At 43.1% G+C, this 24,622-nt stretch overlaps 1 protein-coding gene across 4 annotated transcripts in view; it reads right to left on the bottom strand.

Moving 5' to 3' along the window:
• The window catches only part of lyst (lysosomal trafficking regulator), a 108,783-nt gene that overhangs the window by 76,492 nt on the left and 7,669 nt on the right, over positions 1-24,622 (bottom strand). For all 4 annotated transcript variants that reach the window (XM_041790358.1, XM_041790355.1, XM_041790356.1 and 1 more), the window contains exons 2-4: positions 22,293-22,383; positions 11,583-13,671; positions 2,082-3,030 (exon numbers count right to left, since the gene is read on the bottom strand). In XM_041790358.1, the coding sequence (XP_041646292.1) occupies positions 2,082-3,030; positions 11,583-13,671; positions 22,293-22,383 (3,129 nt within the window). The remainder of the gene's footprint in view (positions 1-2,081; positions 3,031-11,582; positions 13,672-22,292; positions 22,384-24,622) is intronic.

Here is a 24,622-nt window from a genome sequence, read left to right as displayed (position 1 = left end):
AGTCCCCACACGTCTGTCAAAGCTTTAATAAATAAATAAATGAATGAATGAATGAATGAATGAATGAATGAATGAATGAATGTCCTCTTATTGGAAGAACAGACTCCCTCCTTCCAGAGATCAGTGCTAACTTTTACAGCCATGATGGAGCAGAGGTTCTGTCAGACTCGTTTTTCTTCATTTCTTCTTTTAACACTTTTATGATTTTATGTGAGATATTTATTAAAACAGTTTATCTGAGCGTTCTCTACGGCTGGGCAATGAATCCAAAATTAGATTAAATCGCACTACGGCCTGCTGCAATTTACAAATCACAGAAGATGCAATGTTTCTTTAACCTGACATCTGAGTCAAAATACCAGTTTAAACATTTTTTGCAGCAGAGATGTCATACATCACATATCATGCCATCAGTCCAGACCTATTTTAGAAAAGTCTACAAGAAATCCTTCTTTCTCCATTTTTGTAGATTTTTCTGATTAAATATGAGGACGACATAAAAATGATCATTCCCTTCAATATGAGTCAAAGTCATCACAATAAGTTAGTCTGTCAAAATCTTTCAGCCTTAGTTTTATCTGCTGTTTTGTTGGTTATGAATAGAATGATTTATTGCTTGTGTTTGCTGGAAAACACCTAAGATGAGGAACTACGTTTATAAAATCACAATATTGAGGAAAAAATTGTGATTAGATTATTTTCTAAAATGGTTCAGCCCTAGTGTTCAGTGTTTCACAGCAGGATAGCTGCTCAAATAAAGCTGTTATATAAATGCATTAGTGAACAGAGGGATACCGGTCTGTGTGGAGCTGCTGCAGTGATTCTGCTCACTGTCCACATGTTTTATTATAAATATAACTGGTAAAATGTGCCTGATGAACACTCAAACAGATAATCATAATTCTAGAGTAGTGGAAAAATCACAAATTTGCTCCATCAAATATCTCAGAAAATTAAACAGAAATGTTTAGTGCTTAAAATAGGCCATCAGGATGTTTCAGAAGGAAAATAAAAATAATAGACTTGACTTGTTCATAAAATATTTGTGCAATTTCAAATTGATATGAGAAATACATTTTTCATTTTGTTTTTGTCTTTAACTTAGAAATAACCCTCAAAATCAGGATAAAAAAGACTTGTGATAATATTGAGATGAAATCTGTTTATTTGTTGTGATAAAATTTTAAAGATGCACAGAAATGATCATAAAACATAGAAGTAACATCCATGACAGCACGTCTGCAGGGTTATCAGAGAAACGGCATGAAAACCAGAGTCCTCTGTGATTGGACCACAGATCTACAGATGGTTACGGGCTAAAGACGGAACAACTCAACATAAAAACAGCATTTTCAAACACCACAGAAGAGGACATTTATCATCTGCTGGGCATTAAGTGTTTATTTGGTCCACACGGAAATGGTGTTTCTGTGATCTGAATCTTCTGCTGATGTTCTGATTCGGGCTGAACCATTCAGGAAAATAATCAAACTGTGATTTGATAAGTGATTATTCCTTAAGTTCCTCATCTAACACTAGATCATTCTATACCACAACCAACACTAAATTAGCTTAACCAACGGCTGAACAGTTTTGAAAAATATCTCACTGTGATGATTTTGACCCGTACTGAATATGAATTGCTAATAAGAAAAAAGGACAGGTGACAAGTGAAGAAAGTAGGATTGTTTATAGACTAGTCTGAAAAGATTCCACTTGAATAATTGCTTGATAAGTAAAAAAGTTTGAAACTGTCATTTTTACACAAATGTCAGGTTAAAGAAGTATTGCACTTTCTGTGATTTGATGGTCGCAGCAGGAATTATTGCGATCAAGTCTAATTTTGGATTCATTGCCCAGCCCTAGCTCTGAGTGAAGTTAAACAGAACGTTCATGTAGATATGGATGATAGAAGCCGTCACTGTTCTCTCACTGGAGCTCAGTGACTAAATCTCTGTCTAGAGGTCAGTCAAAGCTGAGACTGATGTTTCTTTAACATCTAGCAGCTCCGGTGGTCTGACTCACGCCTTAGAGGGATTGCTCATGCAGTCGTCTGATCCGTGCAACACCAAACTACCCACCTGATAGGACAGCTCCGGCTCGATCCTCTGCAGGGCTGAGTTAGCGCTGTGCAGACAGATGGCCAGCAGGGCCTCCAGCAGACGAATACTTTGGAGCTGCCACTCCTCCTCCAGCCTCTTTGCGGGATCTTTGGTCTTTCCCTCAGCGGGGCCGGCGCTCGGAGCCTCGGCTGAGTCATGTGACGTCTCCTCTGGTCCCTGTGCGGCAGCTGGAGCAGCGGACTCCGGGCTGCCTTTGCTCTTGCCGTCCCTCTTCTTCTTGGCCTTCCCGTCCTTTGGCTTACAGGAGAGCTTCTGGATCACCATGGCCATGAGGCGGAGGCAGACGTCCAGCCCTCCCAGTCTGAAGAACTGCCTCTGGAACAACGGGCTGGCCAGGTAGATCCACCGACACACCGACCACACATCTGCGGCGCGCCGGACCTGCTCTTTGGAGGGCAGGGCCACGCTGTCGGGGGACAGGTAAGGCAGCCGCCCACCTAGCGGCTCACTGGCCGTGCTGTCATAACCCGAAGTGTCCTCTGAGTCGTTGGCGGAGTCGCGGTCAGAGTCGGCTTCTTTGCTGACGCACAGGAAGGCCACGCACAGAAACAGGTTAATGACGTGAAGGTGCGTCTCCGCCCGGCTGCGGCCCGGCCCTCGGCCCTGCCCGCTTCGGCTTTTATGGCGAGGATACGCCTCCTTCAGACCTTCGTAGAACTTGGTGAGGCTCTGTGGGCCCTCACCGGCCCCTCTGGACCCCAGCTCCTCAGCCAGGCTCAGGATGGCCTCCCTTTCTTCAGCATCAGCGCTCTCTAGCTCCTGCAGCACGCCGTCGGGCTGCTGGTGACCGCCACCGATGATCAGCGTCTCAAACACCTTCAGAGCCAGAGAGCGGGTCTGATCCAGGTAGACCAGCTCCGTCACCTGATTCAGACCGTTACAGCTGACGAAGAGGTCCCTCATGACCCTGCAGGAGAAAAACAGCAGAAGAAGAGTCAGCAGCTTTTAGCCTTTACCAAGGTCTGGGTAAATACTCCACTCTGATTAGGTGTTGATTATTTCCTTATACTGGACCTTAACCAGTGTAAGGAGACCAGTCCAGTAACAATCCTACATTCCTGCTGTGTTTCCATCTCAGAATAAATCAGAAACCATACAACATGGATGCAACCAGAGCCTCCGATAAAGATTTATCTAACACGCTTGCATGTTATAGCATCACTGTTTATCAGCTAAAGTAATGAAACTAAGATTTATTCATGGTCACGTCTGATTGGCTGACCACTGGCATCGTTTGAGGAGAACGGGGCGGTAGCTGTGGGCGGAGCTTAGTTGTGTTTACTGCTACATCACATGTTTTGACATTCTGATTGGAATGTGACAAACAGAACGTTCGTCCAATCACCTTCTGAGAATTTTTTAACAAGTCCTGCCCTTTCAAATGCCTTGGTAGTGAGCTTTCTCAGTTGAGTGTTAAATATCCATGCAGTGGAGATATGAAACAGTCCGTGTGGTGTGTCAGGTTAATTTCTTGCTGCCAATCAGAGCAACAAGACCACATGAGGCAGTAGATGTGCAGTTCAGGTCAGAGAGTGGAGCTGGAAGCATGATGACAAAAATGCATGTCACTTTTTAACTCACCACACCCACCTCTGACTCCACCCTAAAGGTGTACACTGTGTTACCTTTTCAGAGCTTTAGTCTATAGAGGAGGAGGCTGGGGTGGAGGAGGTGGAGCTTTAGTCTATAGAGGAGGAGGCTGGGGTGGAGGAGGTGGAGTTTCAGTCTATAGAGGAGGAGGCTGGGGTGGAGGAGGTGGAGCTTTAGTCTATAGAGGAGGAGGCTGGGGTGGAGGAGGTGGAGCTTTAGTCTATAGAGGAGGAGGCTGGGGTGGAGGAGGTGGAGCTTTAGTCTATAGAGGAGGAGGCTGGGGTGGAGGAGGTGGAGCTTTAGTCTATAGAGGAGGAGGCTGGGGTGGAGGAGGTGGAGCTTTAGTCTATAGAGGAGGAGGCTGGGGTGGAGGAGGTGGAGCTTTAGTCTATAGAGGAGGAGGCTGGGGTGGAGGAGGTGGAGCTTTAGTCTATAGAGGAGGAGGCTGGGGTGGAGGAGGTGGAGCTTTAGTCTATAGAGGAGGAGGCTGGGGTGGAGGAGGTGGAGCTTTAGTCTATAGAGGAGGAGGCTGGGGTGGAGGAGGTGGAGCTTTAGTCTATAGAGGAGGAGGCTGGGGTGGAGGAGGTGGAGCTTCAGTCTATAGAGGAGGAGGCTGGGGTGGAGGAGGTGGAGCTTTAGTCTATAGAGGAGGAGGCTGGGGTGGAGGAGGTGGAGCTTTAGTCTATAGAGGAGGAGGCTGGGGTGGAGGAGGTGGAGCTTTAGTCTATAGAGGAGGAGGCTGGGGTGGAGGAGGTGGAGCTTTAGTCTATAGAGGAGGAGGCTGGGGTGGAGGAGGTGGAGCTTTAGTCTATAGAGGAGGAGGCTGGGGTGGAGGAGGTGGAGCTTTAGTCTATAGAGGAGGAGGCTGGGGTGGAGGAGGTGGAGCTTTAGTCTATAGAGGAGGAGGCTGGGGTGGAGGAGGTGGAGCTTTAGTCTATAGAGGAGGAGGCTGGGGTGGAGGAGGTGGAGCTTTAGTCTATAGAGGAGGAGGCTGGGGTGGAGGAGGTGGAGCTTCAGTCTATAGAGGAGGAGGCTGGGGTGGAGGAGGTGGAGCTTCAGTCTATAGAGGAGGAGGCTGGGGTGGAGGAGGTGGAGCTTTAGTCTATAGAGGAGGAGGCTGGGGTGGAGGAGGTGAATCTGTTGTTGAACGGGGATTATTGTTTTTATGTCACTCATGTTAATTAAGAAAAACATGCATAAAATACAAAAAAGACACTGTTTGTAAACTTTTTAAAAACTAGATGCTTTAATGTTTGCAAAATGTGCATAAAATCTGTGCTACTGCAAAAAATGAGTGTATTTAACTATTTTGACAAATTTCGGGTTAAAGCAACATAGCAATGTCTGCGATTTGTAAATTGCAGCATGCTGTATTGCGATTTAATCTCATTTGCGATGAACTGCCCAGCCCTATTCTGCAGAGCATTGAAAGTTAGCTGAAGCTTTTGATGAACAAACTAAAAATCATAATCCTTGGCTGATAAGAAGTTTTCATTATAATCCTCTTTTAGCAGCTCAGACAAAGACCAGAATAATAAATCTACATAATAATAAAGAGGAAATATCACGTTTCCCTGTTATGAAGAAATCATCACACATGATAATAATGGACAGAATGAGGCCTACAGAAAGACTCAGTGGAAAGCAGAAAAACACTCTGGATGATTCTTCTATGAACATCTCTGATTTTTCTTTTGTAGGCTGTTCTGTCTGAAGGCGTGATTCCTCCCTGAAGATTGTTGTGTGGTTTTAGGTGAGACAGAGCCAGAGAGGAAGACGAAGCAGTGCACTCTTCCTCCATCAGTTTATCTGCTATTGTTAAAATAAAAGACTGAAGCAGATCATTATTCTAAATAATCAGAGGGTGGCTTCCTTTGCAGAGGTTTGAAATCTGCTGGTTCTGTTCAAGCCTCTAACATTTAAATGTGTACAGATGCAGACTGCACACACACAGAACAGTCTAATCTCTGAGTGATGAGACAAACACTCTGTCTGTTTCTATGGAACTATTCCATCAGAGGAACATCCACAGACGTCACACAGGACCTTTCACTCTCCTCTCTGCTCCGACTGCACACAGAATTTCCCAAAGGACATTAAACAGCTCCTCTGATTAACTCTACCAATAAGTAAGACCGTTATAAATCAAACACCTATTCCTCTGTATTATCTGATATCTGTGTTTGTTTCACTGCCGTATCCGTCTCCATCCTCAGGATCACCGTGAGCAAACGAAGCTGGTGTTTCTCCTTTTTTAATCTGTGTACGACCGCTGCACGCCGCGCCCAGGCAGCCATAAATAAATCATCAATGAGGCCATTACAATGCAGATGAAATCAGCTGATAGGATGAATCAGTGAAGGTTGAACCAACACGCAGAGAGAGAGAGCAAACAGCCACAGAAACAAACAGTGTCATTAAAGCTTAAAGAGCTCAGGCAGATGTGTGAAAAAAGACTCATTTAGACCTTTCTCCCTCTATTTCACAGCTTTTATCCAGCAGCACTCTAAATTCATGCAGACTTGATTAACGCTGCTTTTTCACAACATTTCCTCTGTTCATTAACGCCGTCAGAGTCCATCATGATGGTTTTACATTTGGGTGAATATTTAAAGCTCTTATCTGTGCAGAAAGCATGAGGAGGAGAGGAAAATGATGAAAATGGAGGAAAAACCAGCAGATTTAAAGCTTTTAGGGAAGTACTCGTCTTTAAGATTTTAATGCGACTGAAACTTTCAGCAGGAAATTTCTAAATGAATAAAAACGCTGCTTTAAAAGAGACTTAACAATCGAACACTGTCATTGAAGCTCTCACCACAACCACACAAACAGACATGACAGCTGTAGCCAGCGTGAAACCAAAATTTGCTGCTTTTGAAAATGTTTACTTGCCTTTAAATCACTCTGGGGAAAGTTTTAATGTCCAAGAAAATCTGAAAACAGGATTATGCATAAAACCAGAACAACCTCAGAGCAGAGGAATCTTTAATGATTTGGTGCTTACCCAGATTTATACACTCAGATTAAGAGATGTTAGATCATCTTGTTTTAAAAGTTAATTTCTTATTTTAAGTGTGTAACTTTAAAGTTTAATCTTAAATCAAGCACGATCTTATCTTTTTAGTCCTTCAACTAAGTAAATAAGTGTTTAAATCAGCTTCATTAGTCCTCCCACCCACAGTCTCATTAAATAGATCTGGTTTTAAGATTCAGTAACAAACTCAAGCTGCTTGATTTAAGAATCACACAAAAAGCATCAACAGAAAATAGGATTGCTTACTATTCCACGTTTTTCTGTCTTCTTTGCTTAAATCACTGGCCGGGTTGATCTGAGGTCTAATTTTTACTTCACAGACGGCTGAACTTAGAAAGATACTTTCATTGAAAAATGTTGATGTAGAACTGAGATGGTTGGGAGATAACATTATTTTCATTTTTATCCTTCCTTTGGCATTGAGAACGTATTTCTGTATGATGACTGCCGTTTGCTCTGCGCTGCTAAAGTCCTGTTCAAATGTCTTTGAGCCATAAAAAGGTCTTGAATGTTGTCAGACTGATTCTGAGAATGTGCAGCCGCCCTGACTCTCTGTTGATTGTGCTGACGGTTTAATAAATGCTGACAGTTATCATACCTGCCACCCTGGTTGTGATTTCAGTAGAAACATTGAGATGTAGGGTCTAAAAATATGGACTGGTTTTAAGTTTGATGGTTTCGTTTTAGTATGGATTTAGACTGGAGCTGCACGGTGGTGCAGGGCATGTGTGGTTTCTCTACACGTTCTCTGAGTTCCTCCCACCACCAAAAACATGCTCATTAGGCTAAAATATTAGAAATAAATATACTTACATTGAGTTTATTTCACTTATTTTCAGGCTGTAGGAAGTTCAGTTTTAAGCAATCTCAGCTTTAACCAGCTTTTTCTGTTTTTATATTTTATTTTGTGAGCTGTAATCATTAAAAATAAAAAAAAAAGTTGCAATATTTCACTTCAGACTAGAACAAATGGAAGAATCTGACGACAGTCTGATTTCTGAGCTGCAGCTGTAAACACCCGAGCTTCATAGTCTCCTGAACTTTCCTGCTCAAGTCTGAAGTTTTTCTCCTTCAGCACAGATCAGAGAAGAGAGAGAGCTTTAGGGGCTGTTCAGCAGTAATTCTTCTCTCGTTCTGTGTGTTTGTTCTTTGCTTTTAACTGAATTTGTAGTCCATTTCTCCTCATCAGGCTCTCCTGGTCCTGTGCGGCCCGTTTGCCCTCGTCAGCCAGAGAACCATTAGAAGACAAATGCATGAATAAAACATGAGCAAATGCAGAGACTGTGTACGGTGTTAGGTCTGTCAGAAAACGTCCCTCTCGGTCTGTAAGAGTCTGATTTTCATGGAGTGATAACCGCTGCCTTTTCTACATAAACATGAGCCTTAAAGGCGTCTTTAGAAAAGGAATCACGGCTGTACAGACTCTGAATGTCAAACCTGCAGAGAGCACAACAACACTCTGAATTTTAACAAGGAGAAGTTTGAGCCCACCGCTGGCAGACCGCCTCGGAGCATCAAAACAGACGCTTTCTACACCGTGGCATCCTGTTCAGGGTTACAAGGGGGTTCAACTTTTCCCAGCATGCACTGGGCAGGAGCCAGCTCCTCGCCTCAGCGGGTTAGCAGGGTTAACACATGGACAGATTCACAACCTCCACTTACACCGCCTTTAAAGTCACCCTCACTTCATCTCCAGGCTTTTATCTAAGACCCATCTAAAGCAGCGTTACTCAACCCCGCTCAACCAAAGAGCCAAACTGTTGAAAAATACCCTCGCAAGAGCCACAATCAAGCGGTGCTAAGTGGCAAAAATGGCTTAAAGAAGCAATGAAAATAAGTTAAAGGTGGCAAAAATGGTAAAAAACGTAGCAAAAACATGGCAAAAAAATGAAAGAAAAGTGACTAAAATGGGAAAAAGCAGTTAAGAGCGGCAAAATAGGGCAAAAAAGAGGAAACAAGTGATATTTAATGGCAAAAGGCAGATTAAATAGGAAAAAAGTGGTAAAAATGGTAAAATGGGATAAATGTGGCTAAAAGAAGCAGCAAAAATGGGCAAAAAAATGGGAAACCAGTGCTATATAATGGCAAAAGGTAGCTTAAATGCATGAAAAGTGGCAAAAATGGGCAAAAGAGTAGGGAAAATGTGGTTTTTAATGACAAAGGTAACTTGAATGGGTGAAAAGTGCTGAAAAAAACTGTGAAAAAGGGCAAAAACTGCAAAAAGATGTTGCAAAAATTGGCAAAAAATGGGAAACGGGTCCTTTATGGCAAAAGGTAGCTTAAATGCATGAAAAGTGGCAAAAATGGGGGAAAAATGGGGAAAACGTAGCGAAAGATTTGGCAAAAAAGGGCAAAAAAGCAGGAAAAAAGTGGTTTTCAATGGCAAAGTTAGCTGAATTTGGTGAAAAGTGATGAAAAATAGATGAAAAAGGGCTAAAATGGCATAAATGTGGCAAAATTGTGACAATTCTGTTTGACAAAGCCTTCTGTGTAAGTCTGGGAAACAAACTGATTAATGTGATGAACTTCTGAGGTCAAAGTTTGTCTTTTTAAGGTTTTCTGGGGGAATAATATTTAGAACTAAGACATAAAGAGCCACACGCTGAGTATGACTGATCTGAAGTGTTTGAACAGACAGCTGTTACATAACAGCTCCGTTATCTTCAACAAAGCTTGAATGAATTATTAATGAGCCTCAATTAGCACTGAACGGACAGACGGTCTCATGACTGAGCAGCCTCTGAGGATTGGGTTCCACTGGCTGATTATTTTTGATGTGACTGAAATATGTCCCTGGAACATTTTCTAAACACGCGTCTGCATTAATATTACACACCACAGATTAAATATTGATCCACTGAGGAATATGAGACTGGAAACACACCAGCAGTCAGAGTGGTCACCCCTCTGAACTTCCCCATGCTGTTTCTATTATGGTTCAACAAAAACTACAGGAAGCATTCAGAAAGGGCACAGATGTCATTCTAGTGTGGGTAAGTGAACTTTTTTAGCTTCGTCTGCCCTTCCTCTGGCTTTCTTATCACATCAGATCCCATCTCCCTCTGAGAGGTGTGTGTGCAGCACCGCATGAAGATTTCAGGGGCAGTCTGAGAAATTACAACACATTTGTAGGAGAACATCTGAAAAAGAGCATGTGAAGTTAGCAGCAGAAAACTTAGGAGAGCTGTTTCCAGTATGAGTACGTTGTTTTTAAATGTGTCTAAGTGTTACTCAGCCCTGCTCAACCAAAGAGCCACACTGATGAAAAATACATCTGCAGGAGCCACAATCTAAGCGGTGAAAAGTGGCAATTAAAACAGGTTAAAGGTGGCAAAAGTGGTCAAAAAGCAGCAAACAGTGGGAGAAAGGTGGCAATAAAAGGCAGAATGTGGCAAAAATGGGTGGAAAGTGACCAAAAAAATGAGTTAAAGCTGGCAAACAACTGTCAACAGGTGGCAAAAATCTGAAAAAAGGTGGGAAAAATGAGGAAAAATCCAAAAAGAGGTGGAAAATGGCCAAAAAGTGGCAATTAATTGCAGCTTAAGGCTGAATTCCAATCCTCCCCTTAACCCTCAATCTTAACCCTCAGTCTCAAAATGCACGATCCCGTGAAGTGCGAGGGCTGTCCCAATTCTCCCGAGAGTTGAGTTGAGAGGCGAGTTTTGGGGCTTTATCTCCCTCCATTCTGAGACGTTCCTGGAGCTCCTTGGTATTGATATGGCGGCGAATGCGGGGAAGAAATCGAGCTACAAATGTATTTCTTTGTTTATAAAGATCTAAAAGTTACGAAAACCACTCCAGGATCTTAGTTTGATGTTATTTTATGGATTATTTGCCTTTTTGTAGCGTTACATTTACTTATTTTTGCCATCATAAGCCTTCTCTTCTACGTTCTCGTTCTTCTTCCTCCTCTGAATCGACAGACTATGCATTTGTGGCACATTACTGCCCTCTACAGCCTGAAATCATAACTGCTATTAAGGGGTGACCCATTTCTAAGTCACGAGATAGCCCTTAAACTTGGTTTTGAGGGGCGAGTTAAGACTGAGGGTTGAGCTTGAGGGTAAGATTGAGGGTTAAGGGGAGAACTGGGATTCAGCCTAAATGGGCGAGAAGTGGCAAAAATGGGCTTAAAGCAGCAGACACTGGGAGAAAAGTGGCACAAAAGGGTGGAAAGTGTTAAAATAAAATGAGTGCAAAGTGACTTAAATGGGCAAAAATTAGCAACTAGGTGGGAAAATGGGCAAAAACAGGTGGCATTTGATAGCAGAAGGCAGCTTAAATGGGCAAAAAGTGGCAAAAATAGGCAAAATGGGGCAAAAAAATGTGCAAAAAGCAGGATAAAAGTGTCAAAAAGAAGTGGCAAAAATGGGAATAATGTTTCAAATGAAGACATTTAAGAGCCACACGCTGAGTACCACTGGTTAACGGTTTTTAGTGGGGGTGTGATGAGACATTCATCCTGAGTCTTGGAGGGACAGCTGCAGGTATAGATGGAGATCCAGGGTTTTGAACTACCTAGCAAACATCAACAACTGTACAAACTCTACATATTGTTGAAAATCATCAGCTTAGTTTTGGCACCACAGCATTCCCAGTGTTTTTAGACAGGAGTCATGACTCTGATTTATTCCCCTCTAATGCATCTGTTTGATTAACCAGTCTGATAAATTATGATACTGTCACGGACCGAGAGAACAGATCATGTGGATTTAAAACATGTCAAAGAAAACGAGAAAATGCTGACAGCTTTCAAAGCCCAGGTGAGATCATTTCCTGCTTCTGAAACTGTAAAATCAGGATGGCCACACAGAGAAGAGTTTAAGTCTGCTCACCTTGACTTGAGGAGAGACGGTAACGTCTGCAGGTAAACCAGCAGCACCTCCACAGGCAGACAGCGGGTGTGATAGCTGCAGACCTGCGTGCACACTGTGGAGACCCCCAGCTGCTGAGCGTGGTGGGCCAGCTCCACGCCTCTCTGCAGCACCGGGTTGAAGATGTGTGTGTAGAGCTGCCACTGCACGATGGCGTTCCCCCTCAGGGTCAGGTGGCACACGTGTCCGGCTATCTGCTGACTCAGCTGCCAGTCCTCGCCAAACACCAGCTCCTGGTACGCCTCCAGCGCGTCCCACTTCCACAGCATGTCCTCTGCACCCCCTCCGCTGGGCAGAATCCCCTGTGAGCGGTAACACAGGCTGGTAGAGACGGCGGAATGATCGCCGTGCTGCAGCGTCTCCTCCAGACCGGGCAGCTGGCTGCTGTCCAGGGTGCAGATGTTACAGGATGCCAGTTTGGCTTTCTCTGACGGCTGCCCTCCTCCCAGCTGGTCCAGGATCAGTCTGCTGAGCACGCTCAGAACGTGGGTCTGGTAGCTACGCAGACCTGGAGCCTGGAAGGCGTGCAGCAGGGGCCCTACGACTGATCGAGGGTCCATACAGCAGCAGATTCCTACCGCCTGAACTCCGGCGAGTACCTGCAGAACGGCCGGACCGTTTGGAGAGAGTCTCCGCAGGAGACGCAGGCACTGGTGAGCGCAGGCAGCCAGGCAGCAGCATCGCTCTGGGTAATGCACCGCATCCCCCTCCAAGCACTCCTTTCCATCTCCAGCTTCTTCAAACGGGTTCCGTCTGGCGGCCTGTTTGAACGCGGACACAGGCAGACCGGAGAGGTCTCTGTGGTGGTGCAGGAAGTGGGAGTACTCGCAGCGGCGGTGACGTCGTCTGGCGCACACAGACTGATGCAGCTGCTCAGACTTTGCCTTCTTCACAGCACTGATGATCTTGAAAACTCCAGCGATGAGACCCAGCAGCCTCTCCGAAGCCTCACCTACAACCTCTGAGTCCCTGGCCCTGCCGAGTCCTTCCAGCCGCAGCACCGTGGCCTCGAACAGCTCAAGGCCGCGGTGCTGGATGAACTCGTGGATGAGCTCCAGCGCCTGGCTGAAGAAAAAGGGGTTTGGTGTAGAAGCCTGCAGGCAGCCCAGCAGCACCTGCAGGACTCCCTCCAGGAGCTCAGGCAGCAGCAGCGCCCTGTGACGATAGCGGGAGAAAGTAAAGTCTTCCTGCACCTCCTGAAGTGTCTTTTTAGGCCGCGGAGCAAACGGGTCGGTCTGTCTCTCCAAACAGCTCCGGATTTTCAGCGTGGCTCTCAGCAGGTCGGTCAGACTGCGTCTCAGGCTGTCTGGGAGCGTTTCACACTGACTCACATCCACAGACATCAGATGCAGGATGGTGCGCAGGAGCATCCTCTGCACCAGCGCGATAGGCTCCTCTGTCCAGCCTCCAGCCAGCTCCTCCGCCCCCGAGCCTCCTCCTCCCGGGCCGCAGCAGTCTCCGAACTCGGTCAGGATCTCGGTGAGAGTGGGAACAACGCTGACGGCCAGGCTGGGGTTGTGGTTGATGCTCATGTCAAACTTACACACCTTTTCCAGCAGAGACAGCAGCACGTGGCAGAGATCAAAGGGCGAGTTCTCCATGCGGTTGAAGATGGATATTGCAGCGGGGTCTGTCAGAGTTTCAGTGTCGGCCATCGTGGACCCAGGGGCTCTGGGGTGTGGGTACGGAGCACTCATGGTTTCTGCGGCGGTGGACGTTAACTGTGCGGGCTCTGATCGATGATGCTGACAGCTCACTCTGATGCTGGAGCCATGTGTCCGCCTGCTGCGTGCTCCACTGGGGGTGGGACCGGCTTTGTCTTCAGTGTTGGCCTCTGAATCGGAGGTAGAGACCTGCGACTTCCGAGCATCCTTCACGGAGTATCTCTGCGCCGTCCTGCGAGACCTCCGGGATTTCCAGGTGCCACTGCCGACGCGGGATCTCTTCCCTGAGCTCTGCTCATCAGTGGCGGCTTTCTGTCCCGCTTTGAGAGGGGCAGCCTTCACCTCCCGGCTGAGGAACACCTCCAGCAAGGACGGCAGGGTGAAATCTGTCGACAGAGAGAGGAATGTCCGGTTCAATGAAGGCTTCAGTTTCAAAGAATTTATAACAGCATGCAATGAGCAGGAGCTAGCTTAGCACACTGACAAGTTCACAAGAAACAAACACAGTCATGGGTTTCAGCGTGGAACTGGAACAGCAGGCAGGATTTATCTCCCTCAGTTTAGCTAGTGACTCCCTTCTTTCATGTGTGAGCTGGTAGCCAGCTTCACCTCCTCCACCCCAGCCTCCTCCTTTATAGACTAAAGCTCCACCTCCTCCACCCCAGCCTCCTCCTTTATAGACTAAAGCTCCACCTCCTCCACCCCAGCCTCCTCCTTTATAGACTAAAGCTCCACCTCCTCCACCCCAGCCTCCTCCTTTATAGACTAAAGCTCCACCTCCTCCACCCCAGCCTCCTCCTCTATAGACTAAAGCTCCACCTCCTCCACCCCAGCCTCCTCCTTTAGAGTCTAAAGCTCCACCTTTTTGCAAATCGTTCAGTCCTACAATACAACATTAACAAATGAACATCAATAAACAGTTTTACATTTCATTAAACAAATTTACATTTACAAAACAAGTCTGAGTTGAGTGTTCTGACAGAGTTGACTCAGCTCATGTAAAATGTTTTGTTTTGTAAAATGTAAATCTAAAATTTTAAATGCAGTTTAAAAAAAATGTGTCATTCTTATTTTTGTTCAAAGTGTTTCAGACTTAATTTCTTGTATCAGACTTTTGTCTTTGTTTGGTAAAATGTAAATTTGTTTCAAGCGTTGTAAAAATGTTTCGTTAATGTAATTTTTTAATGAAATATAAAAATTACATTGTAATTTTGTATTTCATACCCGGCTAGTGTATTAAATATCTTTTTTAGATTAATATAAAAACCAACCTTACTGAATAATTTAATATTATTTTTCAGATCTTTGTGCTGAATGTGGAATGAAAGGCCGACTGTTTCACTGCCAGATTTTGTGGAAGGAGATCTAGGGCTGAAAGATTTACAGAAATAACTGAATTAAGAGTTTATATGCAATTGTTTCTAGGTTCTTCTCCAATGTGTTGTTCAACAGAAACAAGCTACAAATTATTCTTTATTTTTACTAGCACTAGATAAATTAAACTGGGGCTTACCAATTAAAAATATCTCATTGCAATTTTTGCTCATATAGCAAATTTAATATCAACTGTTATATTTAAGGGGGTGATCATTTCTTTGTTCCTCTTGTTTTGAATTAAAAAAACAAGAAGGATTTTTGTAAAAATAGATAAATAAAAAGAAACTTGCAACTGCAAAATGTGTTGAGCACAAAATCTCTGCAGCAAAAAAAAAAATCAAACTGGTATTTTGACACATTTCAGATCAAAGAAATATTGGACTGTCTTTGGAAATAGCAGCAGGATGTATTAGTTAATCTAATTTGCCGTTATTGCTGAGCCCTACGCTCAATTCTAGGAAGTTTTTATAAAAACTGTAAACTCAGACAGACAGAGGAAATGACTGTAAGTTGTTTGTTACAATCAAAACCATTTAAAAGCCAAAGCATGGGTCTGCTCAAATGTTAACCCCTTAGACCCTAGTGGGACCAAATCTGGTCCTGCTCGCCTTGACCAGAACAAACTTGCTCTGCGCGCTCTAGTTTAGCACAAAAACAGTCATGTTACACATCAGACTAAACATAAGAACCTCAGCTACAAGCCCAAATAAACCATTTTACCTACTCCACATCCAACTCATAAAGGACTCAAATCAATGACCACGTAAACGTAGAGCTATGTAGACAGACACTTCTGCCCCCTATGGGATGATTCCTGCTACTACAGACACAAACATGGTCTCATCTGAAAGCCCAGCCTCTACTGAAAATTCTACTCATGTTTGTGCAGTTTCCATTTGTTTTCAGTTTGTTAGTTTTCTGCTCTTTATTTTGTGTTGTTTTTGTGCCATTGAAACTAAATCTGCTCCTCTTGGTGACAAACTTTTGTTCCTTTGTAAGACTTCCTCTGAAAGGGACCTATATGGAGGTCTGGGTGATTAGAGGGGAAAAAAATGATTCCATGATGCAGTGAGCACCTATAATGGCATTTAAGTAAAAAAGATTGATACCTGAGATTTTTCAAACGGCAGAGATTGGGCTGAATTGGGCCAAATGGCAGAAGAGGGGATTTCACCAGGATATTTTTTACTAAAATCTCTCTTATTTTGTCCTGATAACCCTCTACTGCAGGGGTTTTCAAAGAGTGTGAGAGTGAGTCTCCCCTAAGGAGAAATTATTCATTCGGTGGACCCCCACCCACAAAAAGGACTGAGAAAAAAAAGAAAAACATTTCAAACATTTCTGTCTAATCTTCAAACATTTTAACATTAATATGTTTTGGATATTTTGGTTTGCAAATGTCCTTAAACATCTGTCTTTCCCTCTTATTCAGTTATAATGCCATGCTATTCCCCATTTTTTCCATTTTTATCCCATTTTTGCCTTTTTCCACCTTTTTGTCCATTTAAGCTACCTTTCATCATTAAAAATCACCTTTCCCCCCATTTTTGGCTCATTTTTGCATCGTCTTTTTACCACTTTTTCCCAATTTTTGCCACTTTTATCCAATTTTTTGCCTTTTTTTAACCATCTTTTTGCAACTTTTTGCCCATTTAAACAACCCTTTGCCATTACATACCACTTGTTTCCTCTTTTTTGTCAATTTTTGCCACTCTTGACTGCTTTTTGCCCATTTTAGTCACTTTCCACTCATTTTTTTGTCACTTCTCATCCATTTCTGCTACTTCTGACCATTTTTCCACTTTTTCTCCCCATTTTTGCCCCTTTTTGCTCATTGTTTGCTGCTCTTTGACCATTTTTGCCACTTTTCACCTACTTTTATTGCTACTTCAAGCTGCTTTTGCCACTTTTCACCTCTTAGATTGTGGCTCTTGCAAAGGTATTTTTCAACAGTGTGGCTCTTTGGTTGAGTAACGCTGCTCTATAGCATAGTCCCTATAGTAACTATAAGTCTATCCTTTTTGCTCCATGCACAGCAGAGGTTAGCAAAGCAAATCACCTTTTTTCAGGTTTATGGTTCCACGCCTCCCCTGAAGCTCAGTGGCGCCCCCCAGGGGAGGCCCGCCTCACACTTTGAAAACCGCTGATCTAGTGGCATGAAAGTTGAGAGAGGTAATGTCAAGATGTGGTGCTTTGGCCTACTGGAGATTTTTGGACTTCAACTGCATTATTTTTAGGAGATATTTGTGCTAAAACTGCAAAAAAAAATTAGGTGAAAATGAAATTTTTCATTCGCCAACTTGATTCGCTCTGATCCAGTGACATATATACATATTTACACTTCTGAACAAATGTCACAAGTGTCCTCTTCATCATTGTACCTTGATCATTTAAATAGAGCTTGTAGTTACAGAGTTATACTCATTTAAAGATGGGCTGGAGATTTAGAGCAGTAGCCTCATAAAAGAGGATTCACAGGTTTTAAAACTGGTGTTTGTGTACTCAGGTAAATATTCCACTTTAAGGAGCTATGAAGAAATGTTTAGTAATTTCTGGAAAGAGAAGATGGCTCGATAGCTGAGTTCCTTAACTAAATCTTATATGTGATTAATGTTGTACCTTCTATTCTCCATCACTGTGGATCATCGGCCTGTGGACGCCGTCACCTCGACCTTTAACCTTCTCAGTAAAGTCCAGTCTTAGAATCTGAAGGCAGATACCAACCACTGATCTAATGTCTGCAGCTTTCTTGTTCACTGTGAGCTGTGTTATTGTTTAAAGAGTGGAAAAATCAATAGATAAATGTCTTTAAACAAGCTTTCTGCATTGGCAGGTATAGAAGTAAGACTGTGACTATCAAAGTTAACTCCAGCAGCCTTTTAGAGACTCCTGCTGTATAATTAGAGGAGCAGCTTAGTAACATAACGCTGAGCTGCGTGTCAGCAGCTTATCCCTGTTTGTTAAAGTCACTCAGAGAAAGAAGTCATTACAGGAAAAATGTCTCTGCTGCTTGTTAAAGAGCGTCAGCAGTGCTGCTCTAAATGCCGGAGTCATCCTGAGGTCACGGCCCTCTGCAAACACTCTGCTCTGCTTTGTTTGTCACAATAAGAACCAGAAAAAAGGGACACAACCACTGCTGTGGTAACAACCCAGTCATCCTCAAACCAGCTCAGAGCACAGCGAGCTGAGCCACAACCAGAGAACAGAAACGAGCCATCAGATAGTTATAAAGCTGACTATTTACAATGATGGTTCAACTTTAACACATAGAAACAGGAAGGAGACCCCAGCTGACCAGTCACATGACCTTTACTCTCAATCTGAGCTGCTCCTATTGGGTCAAAATCACTGGTTTTAGATAAGGGGAGATAGTGCAGCACAGATGTAGGACAGCAGAGCCCTGATGTCTCTCTGTTACAGAGGGATGGAACCTGACGGGACGGTACCGTAACCTCTCACATGAGCCCTTCGTGGTTAAACCAGGCCACTGTGTTATTAGAGAGAAACAACAGAGCCTGCATGTAAATCTGTCAGATGATGTCCTCAGTAATGTGAAAGCAAACATGACTGTTTATTCCTACAGGTATGTAAGCTGCCTGTCCAGGTGATTCTGTGTGTGCAGTAGTTTGTTCAAATGAACATGCACGTCCTCTAAAGCAGAAAAATACACCAACACCACCAGGGCCCTGCACAGATCCGCCATGGCACTACCTCCGCATCTAGACAAACTCCTCATGAGGGAGGCATGCAGCAGGAGCAGGATTCTCACCACTGCAGCCTCTGAACGAGGCTTTAGCCTAGGGCTGGGCAATTAATCCAAATGTAGATTAAATCCTAACGTGACCTACTGCAATCCTCCAGCCACAGAGGGTGGAATATTTCTTTGACCTGGAACGTATTTTTGAAAAATCAGTTTAATACATTTTTTAAAGCAGATGTGTTTTACTCTACACATAATGCAAACATTCAGGGGCCAATATTTTCTAGAATAACTGACTAAAGTTCCTACTTTCCTTGTTTTTGTATATTTTTGTCTTCTTGAAAATAAGAAATCCATAAAATCATCACCCACTTCATTACAATTCATATCAAATTTGCAATATAGAAAAAAATTGGGGGGGTTTTAGCTCAGAGATTGTTGGATATTTTTTGTGGAAATTTTAGAAATTTATTTTGACATTTTTAGGAATTTGATTTGAATTTTAGGGGGAGGGGATGCTTTAAAAATTTAAAGCATCTCCTTAAAAATTTAAGAAATTTATTTTTAAATTTTGGGGAATTTGATTCAAATTTCTTTGGAAATTTGTTTAGAAGATTTTAGTTATTTTTTATGGGAACTTTTTTCATTTATTTGTAGATTTTGAGGGAATTTGATTCAAATTTCTGGGGGAATTAGCTTTGAAACTTTTTGATAATTTCATGAAAATTTGAAAAATTTATTTTTTAAATTTTTGAGAAGTTGATTTGATTTTGGGGGGTTTGCTTTGATTTTTTTTTTGTATTTTTATGAAAATGTCAGGAATTTATTTGAATTTTTTGGGGAATTGACTCAACATAAATTTGCTAACTGTCATAGTAAACAGGCGAACTGAAATCCTGAGGGCAGTGAGTTTAACAGAAGCAGAGAGGACGGTGACCGTGCAGTGCTGCATGAAGCACAACGATGTCTGAGACGTCCGCATTGTCAGGAGATTGTGTAACTGAATGCTTTGGCACTGAAGAGCTGCCAGTGGTTTTTAGGTTCATCTGACCTGCAGAAACTTTCCACAGGAACTCAGGCTCCTCTACTGCAGGAACCAGGGTCTGAATCTACTTCTGGGGTACAAATTGACCCCTTTACATTAAAAGTTCCAGGTAGAACTTTGTAGGACTGAAACCGTACACAGACATCTAAGATTATATCATCTATGAGGGCTAGGATGTTCCTGCTCCTCTGAGGATGAACCCGGGCTTCTCTGAGTGTTCTAGATTAAAGCTGGGGCTCTAAGGTCCCACCAGTGACGTCTTTAGTTCTCTGCTAGCTGCTGATTGGAGCTCTCCTGTTTCTGCTGAGGCGTCAGAGAATGATTGGCTTCAGTCTGAGCTGGAATGGAAGCAAACAGCAGCTGAACGTTTGGTCCGTGATCTGAGGTGTGTGTGGAACTCTGCATGTCACGAACTAAAGATTTAGTGAAGGCAGAGAGGAAGTCCAAGACCAGGAACGTTCTGAGACCAGGACCATCAGAAACCACTTAAAACATTCAACGACCCGAACACGTGGTTGGAAATGATCGACCAATCAGGGCGAGCGTGAGAGCAGAAATGGTCTCCACCGATAAAGGGCCAGTTCGGCTGATTTAGCATTAAATCTGAGCCTGACTAAAGTGTGCTAAAGTTGTCCCAGACCCCCTGAGTCCTGATTAAAGGAAAAACACCAAAAGCCCATCAGAGCAGACGTTGTGGAGGAAAGCCACATCTTTAGGAGGAGATGAAACTCTGATCCTGAGACAAACAGCAGCAGCATCACCAAGGAAGAACCCCAGAGACAGTCCAGATCCAGGACCATGCTGCTGGATCTCTCTGAGATCATTCTGGAGGAGAGGCTTCCAGAACGCTGAATCAGCACTATTACTAACAGCTTCTAGAAAAGTCTGCAGACAGAGAGCTCAGCTGTGGAGAACTGGTTCACCCTCCTCAGTAAAGACGCTTCAGTGATGATCAGCCTCCATCTTCTCCTGGTCTAGCTCTGAGGGACGTCCTCAGTTCTCCTCAGATCAGATCTGAGCTCAGAGGAACGTTCAGAGTCTGGGTCAGACGTTCAGGACCACAGAAGAAGACCGACTGCCCTGATCTGATCAGTGAAGACCTGAACCCAGAGGGTTGATGCAGGAGGAGGAAGCCACTGAAACAGGTCCACTAAGACTGGATTACAGCATTAGTCTCCTTCTTTAATAACAGATCAGAGATGGTCTGTCCCCTTCATCAAGACATCCAAATATACATAAAACAGGGATATATCACAAAAATCTGTTAAAAAATACCGTTTATTCTCTGCTCCTTAAATCTAAGATCCTCTGAGATATCATCTTATTGAATCCCTCTGTCTGGCTGAAACCCGGCTGTGTCAGGGAGCCTGAATCCTCCTGGTGGACCACAGGAACCTTTACTCTCTTTAACAGACGGACCAGGACCTGAGAGTCCTGCTACTATTGGTGGAGAAGAGCCTTCAGAAAGTGCTCTCTAACTCCTCTATCAGCAGCTTTGACTGAAGATCCTGTACTTTATTATACAGCAGTTCATTTAATAATAAGGATGTGTCGTTTTTAAACTGGACAGAAAAGGGTTAAAAAGCCTGAAACAGGCCCCGCTCTCTCACAGCTGATTCTTTATAAAGGGGTCAGAGCATGGTTAGAAAACACGCCGTTTCTGAAAGTACCCATGGACTGGAAATGTTGACAACTTTACTTTATAAGCAGCAAACAACTCTGCTTCTGCCTCCACATAGACCAGGGCTCATCAAGTCCATCTGCACCAGGACCAGGTTTATTCTCCACAGAGACCCTGGGGGCCGGACTTTCAAATCCACAAAAATTCAAGAAATATTTTGTTCTGATTGAAATATTATTGTAGTAGTATTTGTATTTTCTGTCAAAACTCAGGACATTTTTAGTCATTACCAGTGAGATCTATCCCTATCTATCCCCATTTTTGACACTTTTTGCCCCTTTTTTCCTCTTTTACCAATTTGTGCAAGATTTTAACCCCTCTTAAACCACTTTTCCTGCACGTTTTACCCCCTTCACTCTTTTATCCATCTTTGCCACTTTTTCATCCATTTTCATTATATTTTTATTTCATTAATTGTTACAACATGTAAATCAATGTTTGCCACTCTTTAACCGCTTTTTCCAGCTTTGCCAGGCTATTTTTGCTGTTTTTGCCATTTTTAACCAATTTATATTTTTTTTCCATTTAAACTCTTTTTTTCAATTCTTTAGCCCATTATAATCCACTTTTTCTGCTTGTTTTATTCTCTTTGAGCCACTCTTTTATTCATTTTTGACACTTTTCTTCTATTTTCCACGTTTTAACCCCTTGTCATTAATTCTTTGCACTACTTTTGACACTTTTGACCCATTTTGAATACTTTTTTGCCACTTTTTTCCTCATTTACCAATTGTTGCAAGATTTTAACCCCTCTTAACCCCTTTTCCTGCATGTTTTACCCACTTTTATCCATTTTTGACACTTTTTAGCCACTTTTCATTTCATTTTTTTTCAACACTTAAATCAATGTTTGCCACTTTTCACCCATTTTGCCACTCTTTAATCCCTTTCTCCAACTTTGCCAGGCTATTTGTGCTGTTTTTACCACTTTTAACCCATCTTTGATGATCAGTGACATAAAGCCATTAAAGCTAAATCTGCTGCTGGCAGAAAGTGTAAATAATCTCAGATGAAACCAACAAACAGAAATAAACATTCCTGCTCCATGAAATGTAGTTAGCATTTGATTTTAGCTGTAAAAATAACTTCAGAGCTAATGAAGCCATAAAATCTGCAGATTTAGACTCATCAAAAGACGCGTGTAAATCTGACCTTCACAGCCGGACCATAAACACCGTCATGGATTTAGTCTTCTGGTACTGACCTGGGGCTTTCTCCTCCTGAACGGGGATCTTCCAGACCAGCGGCAGCAAAGACAGCAGCAGGGTGAGCAGCTCCTCCCGGCACGTCAGCTCCTGGTTAAAGAAGACACGGAGGTTAGGTCAGGTACCTGAAGAGTCCCTGATCTGGTTTTTTTTATGGTCACACCCTTCAAACATCAGCCAAAGTCTGAGGAATAAGAAGTTATCTGGTTCAGCAATAATTCCTCCGTTTAGAGGAAAACTCCCTCCTTCCTTCTGCTAGTTAGTGAGCCGGCGGTGGTGGATGTAGCACAGAGCTATGTGGCGTCTACATGACAGGCTTCCTTCTCCCATCTCAAGTCTTTCCAGAGCATTCCTCACAGCCAGGAGAGAACCAGCTCCGTCATGTGATAATTAAACCAACCTGCACATTTATGTGTGAATTAAACATTTAAAACGGAGGATTGTCTCTATTTTTCTCTGCACTCTGCTCAACACAGAACACATGAAAATTTCTGTTTGATTTTATTAATATTTTTAATATTGGTCCAGCTGCAAAATTCACCAAATGTTCATCCTGAACTGAGTCAAGAGGAAAAATAATATGAACATTTAATCATCATTTTAGTTTTAGTTATCTAATAAGTGAACTATAATAACCCTGATGGGGATAATTGGGCCAACCCCGGATGTTTTTATCGTGTTTTAAATAGGGCTGGGAAATTAATCAAATATTAGATTAAATCGCATTATGGCCTGCTGCGATTTTCAGATCACAGGAGATTTAATATTTCTTTGACCTGAAATTTGTGTGAAAACAGCAGATTTTAACTTATTTTTGCAGCAGAGATGTTATGTATGACATATCATGCAACCTTTCAAGAGCCATTCTTTAGAATATTCTACAAAAATCCTTCCTTCTCCATTTTTGTACTGATTTGTTATCAAATATGAGAATGACAAAACCCCTTCAAGGTAACAATTCATATCCAATACGAGTCAAAATCATCAGTATTAGATATTTCTAAAGGATTGTTCAGCCCTTGTTTAGGAATAACAGAGAGTTCAGGAATAATCGCATATCAAATCACAATACTGGAGAAAAAAATCATCATTAGATTATTTTCCAAAATCGTTCAGTCCTGGATTTAAGGCACCAAAAATGACCGTCATCCTCCTTCACCATCTACCGTGAAGGTCAGAGGATAAATCAGAACCCTGCTGCATGAGTACCATGGTTTATAGGAGGCAGAGACGTTTGGAGCTGCTTTTACTCCCTGATGAGAGTCTGAGCTGGAGCATGGCTGCATCCACATCTCCAGGTCCTGGACCCTTCAGTGTGAGAGGACTGGGGTCCAGGTCCTGGACCCTTCAGTGTGAGAGGACTGGGGTCCAGGTCCTGGACCCTTCAGTGTGAGAGGACTGGGGTCCAGGTCCTGGACCCTTCAGTGTGAGAGGACTGGGACCAGGCCTGGACCCTTTAGTGTGAGAGTACTGGGGTCCAGGCCTGGACCCCCATGTTAAACCAGGCCCTGATAATCAGCATGTCTTGCTCTTCCATGGTTCCTCAGCTGGATGGAGGTCCAGACTGGGCTCATCAGTCTGCTTGGACTGGTAAATGCTGTTGTCTCTCTCATGTCTGGATAGTTTGGGGTGACTGCTCAAACGCACATGAAGGTAAAGACAGGGTTAATCCTGCAGCTCCGTACTCTGAGAGCTCTAAACCACAGAGATGAAACCCTCTTATAATGTTACATAACGGAGCTTCACAACCTCTCTGAATGGATTTCCATATCAGCGTCTCCATCTTGTGTGCAGCTGAACCAGAGAGAGCGCTAAATGATCAGGAACTCCAACAGTGTGGAGCAAACTTCATGTTCACGCTGTAGCGCCGATAATAAAAACATAAAACGGAGGATAAATAAACATAAAAGCTAAAAATGCAGCAGATTTTTCCCTTTGACAGAAGTCAAAGAAGCTAACGGACTCTAACAGTGACTAACACTCACTAAAGTGTGACATTTTAACAACTAAAAATACTAAATGTTCTAGTGAAGGCCGTCCTGTTTGCACGAGATTATTCAGCATGTTATCAATGCAGCACTCATTTTTCACTGATGGTTTGATTAAAAATCCCTTTAATCTGAGCATCTGATGTTTGCATCATCTCTGATCATGTGCTCTCATTAAACTGTAAAATCCTGGTTTGATGAGCAGAGATTAGTCACAGCAGAGGTCACAGAGACAGGATTTTAATTTGTCCTGCTAATGAACAGAAGAAATCCTTCATAGATTTGTTACAAAGATGAGCGTCGATCACACACTAGAACAGGGAATTTAGGGGAATTACAGA

This window comes from Cheilinus undulatus, linkage group 6 (assembly GCF_018320785.1).
Source record: "Cheilinus undulatus linkage group 6, ASM1832078v1, whole genome shotgun sequence".
In the NCBI taxonomy this organism is placed as follows: Eukaryota; Metazoa; Chordata; class Actinopteri; order Labriformes; family Labridae; genus Cheilinus; species Cheilinus undulatus.
The sequence above is the reverse complement of the archived record's forward strand: the minus strand, read 5'-3'. Positions and strand labels throughout refer to the sequence as shown.